This window comes from Schistocerca gregaria, chromosome 5 (genome assembly GCF_023897955.1).
Source record: "Schistocerca gregaria isolate iqSchGreg1 chromosome 5, iqSchGreg1.2, whole genome shotgun sequence".
In the NCBI taxonomy this organism is placed as follows: Eukaryota; Metazoa; Arthropoda; class Insecta; order Orthoptera; family Acrididae; genus Schistocerca; species Schistocerca gregaria.
This window is the reverse complement of record NC_064924.1, coordinates 243,828,637-243,848,222: the sequence shown is the minus strand read 5'-3', so window position 1 is coordinate 243,848,222 and position 19,586 is coordinate 243,828,637. Positions and strand designations below refer to the sequence as shown.

Genomic DNA, 19,586 nt, shown 5'->3' with positions numbered 1-19,586 from the left:
TCTATACAAGGGCGATGTACTTGAGGACAATTATGGAAATGTTAGAGGATGTAGATGAAGATGAAATGGGAGATAAGATACTGCGTGAAGAGTTTGACAGAGCACTGAAAGACCTAAGTCGAAACAAGGCCCCAGGAGTAGACAACATTCCATTAGAACTACTGACGGCCTTGGGAGAGCCAGACCTGACAAAACTCTACCATTTGGTGAGCAAGATGTATGAGACAGGCGAAATACCTTCAGACTTCAAGAAGAACATAATAATTCCAATCCCAAAGAAAGCAGGTGTTGACAGATGTGAAAATTACCGAACTATTAGTTTAATGAGCCACAGCTGCAAAATACTAACACGAATTCTTTACAGACAAATGGAAAAACTGGTAGAAGTCCACCTCGGTGAAGATCAGCTTGGATTCCGTAGAAATGTTGGAACACGTGAGGCAATACTGACCCTATGACTTGTTGTTGTTGTTGTCTTCAGTCCTGAGACTGGTTTGATGCAGCTCTCCATGCTACTCTATCCTGCGCAAGCTGCTTCATCTCCCAGTACCTACTGCAACCTACATCCTTCTGAATCTGCTTAGTGTACTCATCTCTCGGTCTCCCTCTACGATTTTTACCCTCCACGCTGCCCTCCAGTGCTAAATTTGTGATCCCTTGATGCCTCAAAACATGTCCTACCAACCGATCCCTTCTTCTAGTCAAGTTGTGCCACAAACTTCTCTTCTCCCCAATCCTATTCAATACCTCCTCATTAGATACGTGATCTATCCACCTTATCTTCAGTATTCTTCTGTAGCACCACATTTCGAAAGCTTCTATTCTCTTCTTGTCCAAACTAGTTATCGTCCATGTTTCACTTCCATACATGGCTACACTCCAAACAAATACTTTCAGAAACGACTTCCTGATACATAAATCTATATTCGATGTTAACAAATTTCTCTTCTTCAGAAACGCTTTCCTTGCCATTGCCAGTCTACATTTTATATCCTCTCTACTTCGACCATCATCAGTTATTTTACTTCCTAAATAGCAAAACTCCTTTACTACTTTAAGTGTCTCATTTCCTAATCTAATTCCCTCAGCATCACCCGATTTAATTTGACTACATTCCATTATCCTCGTTTTGCTTTTGTTAATGTTCATCTTATATCCTCCTTTCAAGACACTGTCCATTCCGTTCAACTGCTCTCCAAGTCCTTTGCCGTCTCTGACAGAATTACAATGTCATCGGCGAACCTCAAAGTTTTTACTTCGTCTCCATGAATTTTAATACCTACTCCAAATTTTTCTTTTGTTTCCTTTACTGCTTGCTCAATATACAGATTGAATAACATCGGGGAGAGGCTACAACCCTGTCTCACTCCTTTCCCAACCACTGCTTCCCTTTCATGCCCCTCGACTCTTATTACTGCCATCTGGTTTCTGTACAAATTATAAATAGCCTTTCGCTCCCTGTATTTTACCCCTGCCACCTTTAGAATTTGAAAAAGAGTATTCCAGTCAACATTGTCAAAAGCTTTCTCTAAGTCTACAAATGCTAGAAACGTAGGTTTGCCTTTTCTTAATCTTTCTTCTAAGATAAGTCGTAAGGTCAGTATTGCCTCACGTGTTCCAACATTTCTACGGAATCCAAACTGATCCTCCCCGAGGTCTGCATCTACCAGTTTTTCCATTCGTCTGTAAAGAATTCGCGTTAGTATTTTGCAGCCATGGCTTATTAAACTGATAGTTCGGTATTTTTCACATCTGTCAGCACCTGCTTTCTTTGGGATTGGAATTATTATATTCTTCTTGAAGTCTGAGGGTATTTCGCCTGTCTGATACATCTTGCTCACCAGCTGGTAGAGTTTTGTCATGACTGGCTCTCCCAAGGCCGTCAGTAGTTCTAATGGAATGTTGTCTACTCCGGGGGCCTTGTTTCGACTCAGGTCTTTCAGTGCTCTGTCAAACTCTTCACGCAGTATCGTATCTCCCATTTCGTCTTCATCTACATCCTCTTCTATTTCCATAATATTGTCCTCAAGTACATCGCCCTTGTATAAACCTTCTATATACTCCTTCCACCTTTCTGCCTTCCCTTCTTTGCTTAGAACTGGGCTGCCATCTGAGCTCTTGATATTCATACACGTGGTTCTCTTCTCTCCAAAGGTCTCTTTAATTTTCCTGTAGGCAGTATCTATCTTACCCCTAGTGAGATAAGCTTCTACATCCTTACATTTGTCCTCTAGCCATCCCTGTTTAGCCATTTTGCACTTCCTGTCGATCTCATTTTTCAGACGTTTGTATTCCTTTTTGCCTGCTTCATTTACTGCATTTTTATATTTTCTCCTTTCATCAATTAAATTCAATATTTCTTCTGTTACCCAAGGATTTCTAGCAGCCCTCGTCTTTGTACCTACTTTATCCTCTGCTGCCTTCACTACTACATCCCTCAGAGCTACCCATTCTTCTTCTACTGTACTTCTTTCCCCTATTCCTGTCAATTGTTCCCTTATGCTCTCTCTGAAACTCTGTACAACCTCTGGTTCTTTCAGTTTATCCAGGTCCCATCTCCTTAATTTCCCACATTTTTGCAGTTTCTTCAGTTTTAATCTACAGGTCATAACCAATAGATTGTGGTCAGAGTCCACATCTGCCCCTGGAAATGTCTTACAATTTAAAACCTGGTTCCTAAATCTCTGTCTTACCATTATATAATCTATCTGATACCTTTTAGTATCTCCAGGGTTCTTCCACGTATACAACCTTCTTTCATGATTCTTAAACCAAGTGTTAGCTATGATTAAGTTGTGCTCCGTGCAAAATTCTACTAGGCGGCTTCCTCTTTCATTTCTTAGCCCCAATCCATATTCACCTACTATGTTTCCTTCTCTCCCTTTTCCTACACTCGAATTGCAGTCACCCATTACTATTAAATTTTCGTCTCCCTTCACTATCTGAATAATTTCTTTTATTTCATCGTACATTTCTTCAATTTCTTCATCATCTGCAGAGCTAGTTGGCATATAAACTTGTACTACTGTAGTAGGTGTGGGCTTCGTATCTATCTTGGGCACAATAATGCGTTCACTATGCTGTTTGTAGTAGCTTACCCGCATTCCTATTTTCCTATTCATTATTAAACCTACTCCTGCATTACCCCTATTTGATTTTGTGTTTATAACCCTGTAGTCACCTGACCAGAAGTCTTGTTCCTCCTGCCACCGAACTTCACTAATTCCCACTATATCTAACTTTAACCTATCCATTTCCCTTTTTAAATTTTCTAACCTACCTGCCCGATTAAGGGATCTGACATTCCACGCTCCGATCCGTAGAACGCCAGTTTTCTTTCTCCTGATAACGACATCCTCCTGAGTAGTCCCCGCCCGGAGATCCGAATGGGGGACTATTTTACCTCCGGAATATTTTACCCAAGAGGATGCCATCATCATTTAATCATACAGTAAAGCTGCATGTCCTCGGGAAAAATTACGGCTGTAGTTTCCCCTTGCTTTCAGCCGTACGCAGTACTAGCACAGCAAGGCCGTTTTGGTTAATATTGCAAGGCCAGATCAGTCAATCATCCAGACTGTTGCCCCTGCAACTACTGAAAAGGCTGCTGCCCCTCTTCAGGAACCACACGTTTGTCTGGCCTCTCAACAGATACCCCTCCGTTGTGGTTGCACCTACGGTACGGCCATCTGTATCGCTGAGGCACGCAAGCCTCCCCACCAACGGCAAGGTCCATGGTTCATGGGGGGAGGCCTATGACTTATCTTAGAAAATAGATTAAGGAAAGGCAAACCTACATTTCTAGCATTTGTAGACTTAAAGAAAGCTTTTGACAATGTTGACTGGAATACTCTCTTTCCAATTCTAAAGGTGGCAGGGGTAAAATACAGGGAGCGAAGGCTATTTACAATTTGTACAGAAACCAGATGGCAGTTATAAGAGTCGAGGGACATGAATGGGAAGAAGTGGTTGGGAAGGGAGTGAGACAGGGTTGCAGCCTCTCCCCAATGTTATTCAATCTGTATATTGAGCAAGCAGTAAAGGAAACAAAAGAAAAATTCGGAGTAGGTATTAAAATCCATGGAGAAGAAATAAAAACATTGAGGTTCGCCGTTTACATTGTAATTCTGTCAGAGACAGCAAAGGACTTGGAAGAGCAGTTGAACGGAATGGACAGTGTCTTCAAAGGAGGATATAAGATGAACATCAACAAAAGCAAAACGAGGATCATGGAATGTAGTCGAATTGAGTCAGGTGATGCTGAGGGAATTAGATTAGGAAATGAGACACTTAAAGTAGTAAAGATGTTTTGCTATTTGGGGAGCAAAATAAATGATGATGGTCGAAGTAGAGAGAACGTAAAATGTAGACTGGCAATGGCAAGGAAAGTGTTTCTGAAGAAGAGAAATTTGTTAACATTGAGTATAGATTTAAGTGTCAGGAAATTGTTTCTGAAAGTATTTGTATGGAGTGTAGCCATGTATGGAAGTGAAACATGGATAATAAATAGTTTGGACAAGAAGAGTATAGAAGCTTTCGAAATGTGGTCTTACAGAAGAATGCTGAAGATTAGATGGGTAGATCACATAACTAATGAGAAGGTATTGAATAGAATTGGGGAGAAGAGGAGTTTGTGGCACAACTTGACTAGAAGAAGGGACTAGTTGGTTGGACATGTTCTGAGGCATCAAGGGATCACCAATTTAGCATTGGAGGGCAGCGTGGAGGGTAAAAATCATAGAGGGAGACCAAGAGATGAATACACTAAGCAGATTCAGAAGGATGTATGTTGCAGTAAGTACTGGGAGATGATGAAGCTTGCACAGCATAGAGTAGCATGGAGAGCTGCATCAAACAAGTCTCACGACTGAAGACAACAACAACAACAACAACACTGTACATATATATCTTTGTACTTGGTTTAGTTGTTCTTTGTTTGCTAGTAATCACTGTTGCCACTACTGCATTATGATCACCGATACCAGTTTCCATGTGGGTGCCCTCAGAGGTCAGATCTATTAGTTGCCATTAGATCCAATATATTTCTGTCATGAGCGGGGTTAATAACTATCTGTTCTAGGTAGTTTTCAGAGAAGGCATTTAGTAATGGTTCACAGGATTCTTATTACACCCACCACTAACACTACTGTAATTTTCCCAATTAATTGTTGGATGAGTGAAGTCTCCACCAATGATTACAATATGATTTGGGAACTTATGCACAAGTGAACTGAGGTTCTCTCCAAAGTTTTCTGTTAGATAAAGAGATGAGTCTAGTTGGCAGTAGAAGAACCCAATCATCATTTTGTGCACTCTCTTGATACTGAGTCTTGCCCAAATAATCTCACAAGCAACTTCAATTTCTACCTCAGAGGATTTCAGTTTTCTTGTCTATTGTGACAAATACACCACCTCCATTACTGTTTGTCTATACTCTCGACATACACTTACATTTTCTCCAAAAATCTCACTGCTACCAATTTCGAGTTCCAACGAGCTTTCTGAATCTAGTATTACACGAGGTTCCCTGCTTTTCATGAGTGCTAAAAACTCTGGCACTTTGCTGTAAATGCCTCATCATTTTCCATGAGGATTTCAATACTCTCAACGATGGGAGGCATTTCTTTCAATCTAGCACTGAAACTTCTGGGTTTTCTACAGCTATCATTACCTGGATTGGATGGAGAGCCACCTAAATCTAAAGAACCCTTGTGTACACCACACACACACAATCAGCTATATAAGTAGCAGTCTCTGATGTGTAGTATACACCTGAGGCATTTAGAGATGCCCTACAGTTCTCAATTCTATGGGACAAGTCCAAGAAGTCCGAATCTATCTTGTCACAGAACCTTCGAAGTATCTGGTTCAGTACTTCCACTTGACTCAGAACCGAAGGCCCACGATCAGTTCTGGGGACAACGATGCAAATTGGGAGCTTCTTTGAAACTCCATACCCAAGGCTGGCCTTCTCAACCTTCTCTGCCAATAGCTGAAATGAGCCAAGTATGGTCTTAATGCCCAAACAAGCATCATTTGTTTAAATATGTGCCACAATCTGCTGCTGTTTGCACTCTGTTCCCTGAATGGCTGCTGGAACAGCCCCTTCAACATGCTGAATGAGGTCCCCAGGCATACACACTGAGTGCACCTGGTGTCCTTTCCTGTCCCTTGCTGCTATTTCCCTATAGGGTATCGGCATGCACCATCCATTCGAAATGCCAATGATTAACAGACCTCTATCCTTTGGCACTTGACTCCTGACACTGGACAAGACAGGTTTCCCCAAACAGGTGAAATGAGTCTCGCTGGCTCATTTTAAGTTTCAGTGAAAGACAGCACCTCAAACTTGTTGGTTAGTGGGATCTTTACAACACACTGAGACCACAGTGTACAAGATGCCTGGATCTACAACTGACATGCTATTCACAGTCAAGTGGATGGGTAATGACAGATACTGTACTTTCTGCAGGGGAGACAGAATCCAGAGAAGAGGATAGTACTTGAGGTACCCTTGGTATAGGTATCACAGGTACATGACTCTTGGGAACTATTCCAACACAATGATTTGCAGCAGCTGTCAATCATTTCGCAGTGTCAACCAATTCATCCCATGTTCAATAACAGCATTCACAGTGGGTCTCCATTTTGACTGATGCAATGTAGAACACAATGGTGAACAAATAACTTTAAATGAAGCCCACTGATTATCTTTTGATCTGTTGAGATAAAAATTTGCTAATTCTCTATAAAAATTTAAGCAAATACACAAAACAAGATTTATTTTAAGGCAACACAAAAATCTGCGCTAAAAATTAATAGTTTCTTAAAACATTTTGGGTTTAATTACAGTTGTTAGCAAACTCGAAAACAGAGTTGATTTACTACAAATGCAAATAATATATAGGGGAAACTAGATGTAACGCAATATGTTAGTTAGAGTATCTACTACAGTAACTAAACCACAAATGTCTATTTACTACAGACTGCTCACAGATCATGCAAAGGACAATGGTAGCTCCCAAAAATTCTTCAAAATACAAATTTATTTGCATTGACATATAAGGAAATTCAGGGGTGGTTCATTCTTTGGCAGAACTGTGAATCACAAACACTGATTAGCTAAAAAATAAGTTAGGTATCCATAACACTCATGCTAATCATTTATGAAAATATAGTCTTGTAAGCATCTGAAAATCCTCAAAAGTAACTTCCATTTCTCATCAGATTGTACAATGAAATAAGAGAACAACTGCTTTGAACAAAGGTAAGCCTACTGTTCTCAAAAATTTTAAAAGGGCACAATTAGATTTGATTCCTGCAAATGACATAACAGTACAAATTTATTGTGGACTTGAAATTTCACAATATATCACAATACTAACAGGTATTGATACAATCAATACAGGAACAGTTAAATATGCAATCTATAACTCCAAATCAGCCCGAGAATCTCATATGCATGGTCTCATACAAAGAAAAATTCTGAAGTCGTCTTTTACTTATAAATAAACATGAGTATTGCAAGGATTTTTTTCACTTAGCTGCTTCTGTGCAAACTTCTACACTAGTGTGCCAAAGAAGAACACTGCAGCGATCAAAAGATGCAGCACCTACTAAGCATGTCTTCTGCCTGTTGCAGGTAACAATGCAGTCATCTCCCTGCATGGCTTACAAATCCTTTTTCCTTCTCTGATTTCCTGTTTAACTTCCATAGGTGTCTTGACACACTGAATCGTAGCAGTCTCTCCAAATATGGCATATGGCTCAGATACATTTCTCCTCTGTTCCTTGAAAGCTTTATTTCCATGATTGTGGTTCTCCCAGTTCCTTCATTTTGAACTTCTGATTTAACTTGAATTTCACTCCACCAACTTTCTGTCCATTTCCTGCCATCAGAATAATAACACAGAGCACTATGTAAATGACCCATTCCTTTAAAATTATGTGGAAAGACATTTCTCTGCTTCTGGCTGAGTGAATATTATACAGGTAAGAAATGATTTCAAGCTAATGGTGCTTGCTTTAAGCCATATTAAGATTTCTGTAACCTGCAAACCAAACCAGTTGTGTCTTTCAGTTTTTCAGGAATAGCCACTCCTGCAGGAATAACCATGTGTATTTCCTCCTTGAGTAACCCTGAAGAAAAACATTGGTGACATCAAATTGTTCCAAAGCCAGTCTTTGTTGGATTGCAATAACTAGCATTATTCTAAGAGTTGCAAGTTGAGTCACTGGTGCATTGTTTCCTCGTAGCCATCTCCCTTCTTTTGTGAACATCTTAGCCACAAGTATAGCCTTGTGTCTTATGATGTTTTGATGATTGTCCTCCTTCAATCTGAACATCCACTTACTGCCAATGGCTTTCCTTCCAGGTGGTAATTTAACACAGATCCAAGTCTTGTTTTGCTTTATAGGACCAGTTTCATCCAGTACAGCTTTATACCAGTTGCAGTTCACAAGTTGCAATTTCCTTGTAGCTTTTCAGTGCATCACTGACAAATGATTCAGCATTCAGTGCAAGAACAGCTTTGTCATCCACATATTTCCTCTTCCTGGAAGGATTCCAAACAGCTTTCTTTTCTGTTTCTTCACTGTTACTGGTCAGTTTTGGTATCAGAATTCTCTCACGACCCCCATCATTTGATATGAAGTTTTCTTTGCTGAATTCTGCTCCATCATTTTCTTTGTGATCCTTCTCTGATGATACCCATACAGATTTCAAAACCCAGTCCTCAATCAGTGTACTTTCAAAGTCAAATCTTCCTTCACAGAAAATGTTCCTTCCTATCACTATTTCTCCTTCCTCTAGCAGGTTGTATATGTGGACAAGGAAAAAAAATTCCCGGATTTCCTAGTTAAAAATACGTCTTCTCCCAGATGAAAACACATTTTTTCCGTCTAATTAAGTGACAGTATATTTTCCCTTGAAACTGTAAAACTTATCAATCCTTTGAATGGTCATGTTCTTATACACGGGCATAGAATTTCTTGGCCTTTAGAAAACAAAACTCAGGGAAGAAAACCACTTGTGGAAAGATTTTTGATGTGCAGCAACACGTATGATGCATATTTTCATATTACGAAAGTATAAATTCAAATTCCACCAAACACCACATGTTACTTTGCGAACCATTGAAATCGATATTGCAACGTGCTTTTATAAGCCAGTTATAGCTCATGTCACATTATCCTGCCAGACGATGACAATGGAGATTCAGAACACAGGACACATTATGTAGTCAGCTAATAGTAACGTCACTGTTAGGTAGCGTGGACATATAAACATGAAAAATTAATGTTTTAAATTAATATACATAGTGTTGCTACAAAAAAAGCAAAGCTTTCACACATAATATTGGTATCTAAGGTTAATAAGCTGGAAGTGAAGCTAATCTTTCACACACAATGTTGATCTTTTTTGCACATGTTACACTTTAAGATATATCACACAAATGTGCCAGTAAAATTTTTAGCCGAGTCCAGTTACTTGTCCTCAGAGTTTTCCACAAATAAATTAGCTACCACAGAAGAGAGAGAGCTTCCTGAGCACCACATCAATTTGCTCATAATAACAACATGAATTTCAGATCTTCTGGGCTTGAAATACTTCTAAATAGCTCGTCATCAAACGCTCTGTGATTTAAGAAATTCATCATACATTCTCGCACATAGTTCAACTTGCGTAAAAGTAAGGTGACCAGATGAAATTGTTTAAAAAGGAGGACAAACAGCTTCAAAAAAGGAGGACAAAGGAAGAAAAACGAGGACACATTAAACGGGTCAACTGCAGATGAGGATACCACCTGTCAGCTTTGGACAAGTCATGTGACTGTCGAGAATTACCAGTAAAACTAGTAGTTAATTGTTACTGATGGTCAGGTGGTGGTTAACTGAGCAATGTAAAAAAAAATTAAAAACATTGATTGTGGTGACAGTGTGGCATCAACTGTTTTGTTATGTTAACAACACGGAATTGCCTACAAAGCGAAAAACTTAAGACCATTCACCTCCCTTCATTCGACGCACTGCTACCAACATCTACAGTTCAAGCAGCAGCTGACGACATGTAAACTGCACTTTAACCTCCCGAATACAAATAAATTGAATGACTATGAAACAATGAAATAAAACCATGACAGTTAATCTGTCGAGTTATTTCTTACCTTTATTGGCCACTGAGACATACGTTCCAGCTCCACATATCTTACATTCCGCTTCAAATTGATTGCTCCCTTTCTTAAAGCCAGATATTTGCAGGAAAGGGCATCAGAAAATGTACACTTTTGTTTAGGCATAGCCAAATATTTTATGTAACTCACTCGGTTAAAAATTACACTCATAAGACATATATGCCCTACGGGAAGCCAAGCCAATACAAAATGAAAATACGAAATAAAAATTTTAAATAATCAATATTTGCATTTGCTTATAGGTACATCAATGATAACATTGACAATCCTGGTGCCACCTACTAACACCGCCTTCGTGCGAGTTTATCACGAAGGCTGTGCCAAGTATTTAATAAAAGAGCAACAGAATGGGATGAATTGTAAATTTAACTGTATTACGCTCTACTTTGCGAAAAAGCCGGACACTGTAAAAATCTTACCGGACAAAGAGCTAAAAAGGAGGACATGTCTAGATAGTGGCGCCCTTACTGGTGTAGCAATCTGCCCAAAAATTTTCTGACAAAATTTCATTTTCTTGGATACACTGAGAAGATAATACGTGATTTTCTTACCTGTTATTCCTGTTAGTCATTTATTCCCACTCTGGTAGTCTGGATTATGGATTTTGCTATTAATTATAACAACACTGATCATTCACAAACCCGATCAACCACATAATCAGACAGTGATTGGCATTCACTTGTACGGCTTTACTCCACTCAGCTCCTTTTTGCCCGCAGGGAAGTTTATTTCTATATGCGATGAGGATTGACATACACTACATACGCAATCAAAAATCAACTTATGATTCATTCAGAAATCAACTTACAGACTGTGTTCAAAAACCAACAGGGATGAGTTTCAAAATCACATGAGTAATCGATAGACCAACGTGCGCTGGATGCTAGGTGCTTTGTGAAGTAAGGTTTTTTCTCCTCAATAATATGAATTTGCCCCCCCCTCCCCCCCCCCCCACAATTGTTAACCTGCACAGATGGCTCAGTTTGCCCCCCCCCCCCCCCCCTCATATATTTGGGCATGCTGCGCATGCGTGAATCTGGCAGCTTGGGTGTGACAGTAAATTTTTTCCGGATGCATCTAGCTGCTTGCTGCGATGGCTTACACTGACAACAGCCACATTTCTGTAGCCAGAAGCGGGAGAAGTACTACTCATATGCGGGTCAACTGCGCATGTGCATGATCCCGCTCGTAACTACTAAAACGAATCTAATGTAAACAGTTGTGACATCACGCTAATTGCAGGTAATTTGTTGTTATGAAGCATTGCATAGTCTTCCTAAAGCCTTTCATGCATTTTGCTGTTGGCAGATGCTTGTATGAGCACTGTGTTTTGTTGTATGTGGCGCATTTCCTTTGCAGTTTATGTTTTATTTTCATTTTCATTTTTTCTCGTTCATGTTTTATTGTTTCAGTACTATTCTGCAGTAGTGGGATACAGTAATATCCTTTGTTAGAGTATTGATTCTTACCAGTCAAAATTATAAAAATTTAACTGAAAACTAAAACAACAAAAAATTTCTGTTTTCTCCCAGATGAAAAAATTCCCCCGGATCTCCCACGTCCTATACGCCCTGTCTGGACACCGAAGTCTGTAGCCATTAGGACAGTAGCCAGTGAAGTAGCACTTTAAGGACTTGACAGACTTCCCCTTTTTCATTTTCTTTGGTACCAGTAGATAAGCAATACATCCAAACACACTGAAGTTTACTCAAGTTAGGTTTCGTGTTGTACCACAAAACTGCACGAACCCTAAGGAGGCAGTAGGACTTCTATTAAGTAGGTATACAGCAGTACGAACAGCTTCTGACCACAACATCTTACTTAATTTTCATTGAAGTTCAAAGAGAACTTTCTCAATGAGTTCCGTTCATTTGCTCCAAGACACCATTTTGCAAAGACATATATCTGACTGTAAACTCAAATTGTATTCCTTGTTATGCAAAAAATTACTTCAACTTGTTTGACATGTATTCATGACCACTGTCACAGTGCAACTTCAGGGTGTATCGCAGACAAGTAAAAAAATTCCTGGACTTTTCCCTGATTTCCTGATTTAAAATACACTTTTTCTGTGTTAAGTAGCAGTATACTTTCCCTATGGACTGCAAAACTTGTCAATCCTTTGAAAGGTTAATGTTTTATATACCGGTGTAGAATTTTTTGGCACTTTAGTAGACAAAATACAGCAAAAAAAAAAAAAAAAAAAGTTTCGGAAAGACCTTTGATGAGCAGCAACATGTACACTGTATATTTTGGTATTAAAAAAGTATAAATTTGAATTCCACCAAACACAGCACATTAGTTTCCGAAGCAGTGAAATCGAGATTGCTATGTGCTGTTGAAGGCCAATCACAGCTCACGTCACGTGATCTCGCCAGCAGATGTTCAGAGCTTACAACACGTGATTTAGTCAGCCAATAGCGACAACACTTAAGTAGTGCAAACACACAAACCGGAAAAGTTAATGGTTTAAATTAACATACACAGTGTGGCTACAAATAGAGCTACACTTTCACATATAATATTGGTCATTTTTTGCTTGTGTTGCACTTAAGCTACATCACACAAATATGCCAGTAAAGTATTAAGTAATGAATAAAAATGTCTGGTCTTCTGGGCTTCAAATTCTTATAAATGGCTGATCCTCTAAGTGTTAAGTTTCAAACGAGAATTGAATGCTCTGGGATTTTCTTGAAGTACCAGTATTGTATTACCTTATGTTAGGTTCTTTATTATGATATAGTGCCATACATACCAGAAGAAAACATGGGCTTGAAATTCAGTGAACAGTTGAAACTAGCCAATAAAGTGAACTGAAAAACTTTGTTTCAAATAAATTGACTGCCTCAGCAGAAAATATTAATAAAAGCCAAATATCTTTAGCAAACCAACAAAAACAACTTCATTGTTCTTCAAGGTGCATAATGTTTGACAGCCAAGAAATGTGGAAATAAAATAAAATCAGAAAGCTGAAACTAATAACATATTTTAGCCTTCCGTAATTGCCGTACCATAGGTGCAACCACAACGGAGGGGTATCTGTTGAGAAGCCAGACAAACGTGTGGTTCCTGGAGAGGGGCAGCAGCCTTTTCAGTAGTTGCAGGGGCAACAGTCTGGATGATTGACTGATCTGGCCTTGCAACATTAACCAAAACGGCCTTGCTGTGATGGTACTGCGAACGACTGAAAGCAAGGGGAAACAACAGCCGTAATTTTTCCCAAGGGCATGCAGCTTTACTGGGAATGAAGAAGCTTGCACAGTATAGAGTAGCATGGAGAGCTGCATCAAACCAGTCTCAGGACTGAAGACAGCAACAACTTCCATAATTATATGAATGTATTTTACTTCGCTTGATAACTCCCGCCCACAGAAATCCATTTTGTTTTATTTGATGTGAGAATCTGAAACGATGAGGAAACAGCAAATTCACTAAAACCCACACTTCAAGCAGCCAGGAGGAGGAGAAGGTACTGCTCATATGCGTCTCAACTGCGCATGTGTGTGAGCCTGCTGGAAAGTGCTCAAACAAAATGCACACAATTCTGATGTCATGCTCATTGGAAGCAGTTTGCTGTTTATATTTGTGTGATGGGAGTGGCTGTAAAAGGGGAAATGACTTTATGGTTGCTCCCATCAACCGCGCTGAGTGTCAAATTTGTTTGCACTTCTAGTATGATTATTGCACACTCTTCGTCCTAAAGCCTTTGGCAGATGCTTGTGTGCGCACTGTGTTTTTTTGTTGTAATTTGAGGATTTCCTTTGCAACTTATGGTTTTTTCCCCTCACTTATGTGCTATTTTTGCAGTATTATTCTGCAGCGGTGGGAAACAGTAATACTCTTGGTCACCAGTCAAAATTACAAAAAATTAACTGAAAACTAAAACACCGAAAAATTCCTGGAATTCTAAAAAATTCAGAGTTTTTTCCCGGATTTCCCAGTTGTCTTGGGGCGTATACACACTGAATTTGCTGATCTTCAAAGTGAAATGAGCTTAGCCATAGCATGAAACATCTTCAGGTAGCGAGTTACCTCAGACATCAATTCAAATGTGTATGCCACTGTGATATGTGTAAAGTTGTCAATGAACATAAGCAAATTTCTTCTTTCTGTCAAACAGTTCCAGTGAGACTGGCCCACACAGGTCTCTGAGGATCAACTCAGCTGTGATTGTTTCCCTTCTACACAATTTGAGAATTGTTCCGTGGGGATTATTGAAGTGTACATTTCCATACCATTAACTTGTGATTGGAGGCATTTAATGCCATCGTAACTCAGGTGGCCTAATCTGCTGTGCCACAGATTCACATTAGCTTCAGTTGAAGCAGCTCACAAGGCTTTACTTTGCAAAAATTTAAAACATATAGCTGACGTACATTCCTATTTGCAATGCAACAATTTCTTTTCCTTTTCTAATTAAATGTTGAGCTTTTTCAAACATGATACTAAAACCATTCACTTCCAATTTACTAACTGAAAGTGAATTATAATTAAGATCAATCACGGATAAAACATCTTTAGTTGTTAACTCTGTTAATCAAGTGTTTTGTTGCTCCCAAGTCCAAGAATCAATTTATGTTGTTCAAATGGCTCTAAGCACTATGGGACTTAACATCTGAGGTCATCAGTCCCCTAGACTTAGAACTACTTAAACTTAACTAACCTAAGGACATCACACACATCCATGCCCGAGGCAGGATTCGAATCTGCGACCGTAGCAGCAGCGTGGTTCGGACTGAAGCGCCTAGAACCGCTCGCTTACAGCGGCCCGCAATTTACGTTGTTCACTGATTGTTCTTCACTTGACAATGTAAAATAAAAACCATCTTCCTCTTTGACATTAGCCACGAGTTGTTGGTTCCCGCAATCTTGTTTGGTAACTTAACCCTGCAGTTAGCCCTTTTGTGAGCAGATGTTCCAGAATAATGACAAGTAGAGTTGAATGAATTCCCAAAGTTTCTTGTTGATTTCTTGTTTTACTGGCATCTGATGATTTTTTTCATATTGTTGAGTCTAGAAAGCTGTAGGGCAGGGTGTATCATTATTGTTTTTCCCGATGACTCCCCTCCGATTTGACTTCATCCAGCAGCCTATTTCTCATGAAGTGCAGCATCAACTCTTTGATTGAGAGCGTTTGGACTGCAGTGACCACTATATTGTATTTCATAGGCATTGTTTAAAGTAGATGGCACAAGATGTTGATTTCTTCAGCAGTTGCTCCACTGAAACATAAATTGAGTCAAGATTTATCAAACTTTACAAAGTGATTAACTAGCACATCATTTGTTGCAATGAATTTTATAGTTAACAATCATTTTCTCCATAAAAGTTAACTAGCAATTCCTTTTCTCTCAAACATATTGCACAGAGATGTCCATAAATCAAAAGAGGTTATCTTATCTTTTGAATATTCCAAGAGACAACTGGCAATGGATTGAATAAGATGACTTACATTTCTGATCTTGTTCAGCCAATTGTGTTTCCTTTGTGACACACCGCATATCCCCACCTCCATCCACAATTTCAGCTTTTGTGAGATAATTCACTTGTACAAATTGTAAAGCTACCAGTTCCTCGCAAAGAGTTTCCATCCTAAATTTCCGGCTGTTGAAATTTGTTCCATTGAATAATTGAACTCGACATTTTTCCACTTCAGTTGCCATCTTGAAAAACTTTTACATAAGAGTGCCCAGGTATTTTATTACAAATATCATTTTAAAACAAACAGAGCAAATAACATGACAAATTTTCAGTTTCTCACACTTAAATAACACCCTCAAAATGTTAAAACTGTTAGTTGATTTTATTAAATCAGGAAAAAAATAAACAACTAAGCAATGAAAAAGAGCAACAAGTGTGCTTTTAAATCTTTGAAGTTATTGAGGTCATAGATATAATCATTAAATTGCAATCTGAACATATGGCTTGTCATAACATACTGGTTCTGCTGAACAGAGTTCAAACGCTGGTGCCTACAGGTATCCACATGAAACAGTCCAGAGTCCTCCAGAATGTCCACCAGAGTGCTTTTGTATGCGTCAACAGACTGACAATCCAACTAGAATTGTTCAAGTACTCTGCCAGGGAATGCATACATGAGAAAATACAATTATTTCCAGTTAACAGCATCTCTCAGCAGTACACATGCCAATGGAGGAGAAAGCAGCATCTTCTGATTCCATACTGTGTACCCATACCCACTTGAAATGAAGACAAAAGAGGAGAAATCTGTATTACAAAGTGAAAAAGGGCAGTGACGCAGTTTCTCACTTTGTACACTTACAAATTTGCAAAATAAAGCCTTGTCATGAATCAACGGAACAACTCGATATTGCTGGAATATGAAATTTAAAATTATTCTTGCAAAAACATTTCCACTGCAGCCTGGGATTACATGCCACAAAAAGAATGAATTTCAATTAACAATGATACAAACATTTATCTCTCTTCTAAAACATCTTCTCTGTGAAAGTGGTCCTAACAGTAGAGATTAAGACTTACTAGTAAACAACTATGCTTCAAGAGTATTGGTCAGAATCATGTGCAAGCAGAGATGTTTTCATAACTACAGTCCCTCCAGGTAACTTCCAAGCCAGATTATTCCTCTTTGGAACCAGTTAAAATAGCACAATCATCTAAAGATTTTGACTAAAGCTCTTTTTTAATGTAAGACCAGATGTTCTCACTATACAAATCCTCAACATAGCCACAGTTGGATACATTTTGGTGCCTGTGTAATAGTAATAGTGCATGTACATAGTACTAGAAAAACAATGCTTTTGAAAAGCTAATTATATCTTCGTACTTTTAAGCACACCTGTGCATCACACATCAATCAACTACAGGCGGGTGATTCGTTTTTCTGACTTTTGGTTACTGCTTTCATCATGAAATGTGTGTTATTGCAATGGAAAGCTTAACTGTTTGTTACAATACAGCATGGACAATTTGCCTGATTGTAAATCTACACAGTGACAGTTAATGGCATATAGCTGATACAACCACCACCACAACAAAATGTAACAATACTGATACACAGTGATAATTAGTGAATCACAGAATCATAACAGCAGTATTATTAAAACTTAATACACAAATGTTACGATACAGTGACAATAGTTTTTGAGGAATTATATTTAAACTTGAAAAATAAATAAATAAAATAGAAACTCTTACCCATCATATTTTTTAAATGAATTTTTTCTTTAGATTTCAAGAGTTTCTGAACTGTTTCCACTTCACCATTTCTAGCAGCGTGCATTAATGGTGTCCACTCCATTATGTCCATCCAGTAATAATATGTTTCTTCTTCAACTGCATCTTCCTCTCATTCAGAGCAAATTCTGTGTGAATTATATTATGGTGAACGACAGATCCTTCTTTGAATTATTTAAGTCACAATGGCAAGAATAAAGTGTAACTGGCCACAACTACTAGCTAATAGATCAACTGAATAAATAATTATGGTTCACATCAACATCATACATAGGTTGTTGCAGCTTCAGGTGCAATATAACATATTGTAAATTATATAATTCTCACTTACATAGCTCAAGGAAATAAAGAGGACTATCAACATTTCTGTCACTTCTCAAGAGAGCAATCTCTACTGCAGGACTGTCAGATAAAGTGGTAACTTAAATGTCATCTTTTCTCTGGGATACTGAGTAGTCTGTATTCAATAGAATTCAAGTTCAAAAGAGCATGTAAACCATGATATTTGAGTCATACACTCACTCTGTACTGTAGCGTATCTTTCACCAACCGAGTTTTTAGGGCTGAGCACTGTCATCCATAGAAGTGAAGGATGTACCAATGGCATTAGTATACATCATAAGGAATGGTTAGAGAATCTCATTATCGTATCTTCAAACTATGAATTAACTGTTTCAGAAGATGCAGATAACTGAATGATGAACACTAGCCTCACCATAAGTCTTACACTAAAATAATGGAATATTCTGTGAACAAATATAAGACTCTTTTATTTTGTACATTCTCCCTGGATAAAAATGTGTCAGTTTTCACTGCAAAACATACAGACGTAAGGAGTGGTTGGCCTTCGGGAACTGGGCTGTCAGATGTCAAGAAGCCAGTAGTTCACCAACCTGGGTCACATAGCAGTGGAGCAGCGAGTGAAGGGCTGGTTGTCATCTGACATTTTGTCATGAAAACAGCATTGTTAAAACATCCATTTATTGCCAGTAAAACTACATCAATTATGTCGATGCTTGGAGGAGCTGATATCCCCTAAACAAAAGCCATACATGGGTGGCAAGAAGATGGTGCAGTCAGCAAGTAGCCTGTTGTCAAGGGTAGCTTCTGGCAGACTAGGTGCATCACTTGGGTCTGCAGGTGGCCCACCAATTGGTGAGCATTAAGTCAGCAGCATCAGACTCAGCAAGAACAACATGGCCACAGCTAACGGCAGCAGAGTCCAGAGGTGGTGGTTAGTTGAGCCACACAGATTTCTACAGTGGTGTATCCCCCTCCCCCTCCAAGCTGGTGGCTGTCAGACGTCATACTAGAAATGAGTAATATTCATACAGGCTTGGCTCATCCATTTTGCCAAGGCATTGGCATCACAAAAGCCATAACACAGCAACAGCTCAGATGTGAAGCAATCAGGTCACCAGCAGTACAGCAGCTCTGCCTTTCTTCTGCATCAGTGATACTACTACAACTAGTACCACAGATGGGCCAAGCTATACAATACCTGCTTAATGGCACAGGACAGCACTTGTATCAGCATACTGCCCTGATGTAACTTCACCTGTTCAGTCTACCTTCCACGAGACTCTTGCATTAACCATGCCTGCGCCTTTATTTTATTTAGCCATACCGCATAAAGAGTTGTCACACAATACTCCTCACTGTTTTATAAAATCTGGCGCATCCTGGATCCCAGCTCACGGCAATTCTGTGAAGTCTTAACACATATCTAACAAGCTGATAATTATGTACAGTACATTCAGTTTTTCCATTACTTTAGTCCAGCTAAAATTATAATGTTGCCAGCTGTTTTCTTAATTTAACCGTATTTTCTGAGATTAGCTTCCTGTCATTCTCTCATTGTCACGCATGGACAAAATTCCATAGAATCATCAGTACAATAACATTAACAAATTCTCTTCATTCGATTGTTCCTATGTCTGGCATTTCATCTTGTTTTATGACATGGTACATCATCTGGAACTTTATCTTTGTAATAAAAGTTTCCTTTACATTTTCTCAGAAAACACATTCTTAAAACTATGCTCTTACAACACTACATATGATACTACTGCTTACAATATACTGGTTGAAAAAACCAGTTATTTTCCTTACTTTCATACCAATTACAGATTGACCACTTCTTGCAGTGCCATGCCTTCTTATGCTCACTAAAACAAA

General features: G+C 38.9%; 1 protein-coding gene across 10 annotated transcripts in view; it reads right to left on the bottom strand.

The window, feature by feature from the left end:
- Nucleotides 1-19,586, bottom strand: part of LOC126272960 (uncharacterized) — a 139,745-nt gene that overhangs the window by 105,604 nt on the left and 14,555 nt on the right. For all 10 annotated transcript variants that reach the window (XM_049976284.1, XM_049976287.1, XM_049976289.1 and 7 more), the window contains one exon: nt 17,370-17,536. In XM_049976284.1, coding sequence (XP_049832241.1) covers nt 17,370-17,481 — 112 coding nt within the window. In that variant the 5' untranslated portion in view covers nt 17,482-17,536. The remainder of the gene's footprint in view (nt 1-17,369; nt 17,537-19,586) is intronic.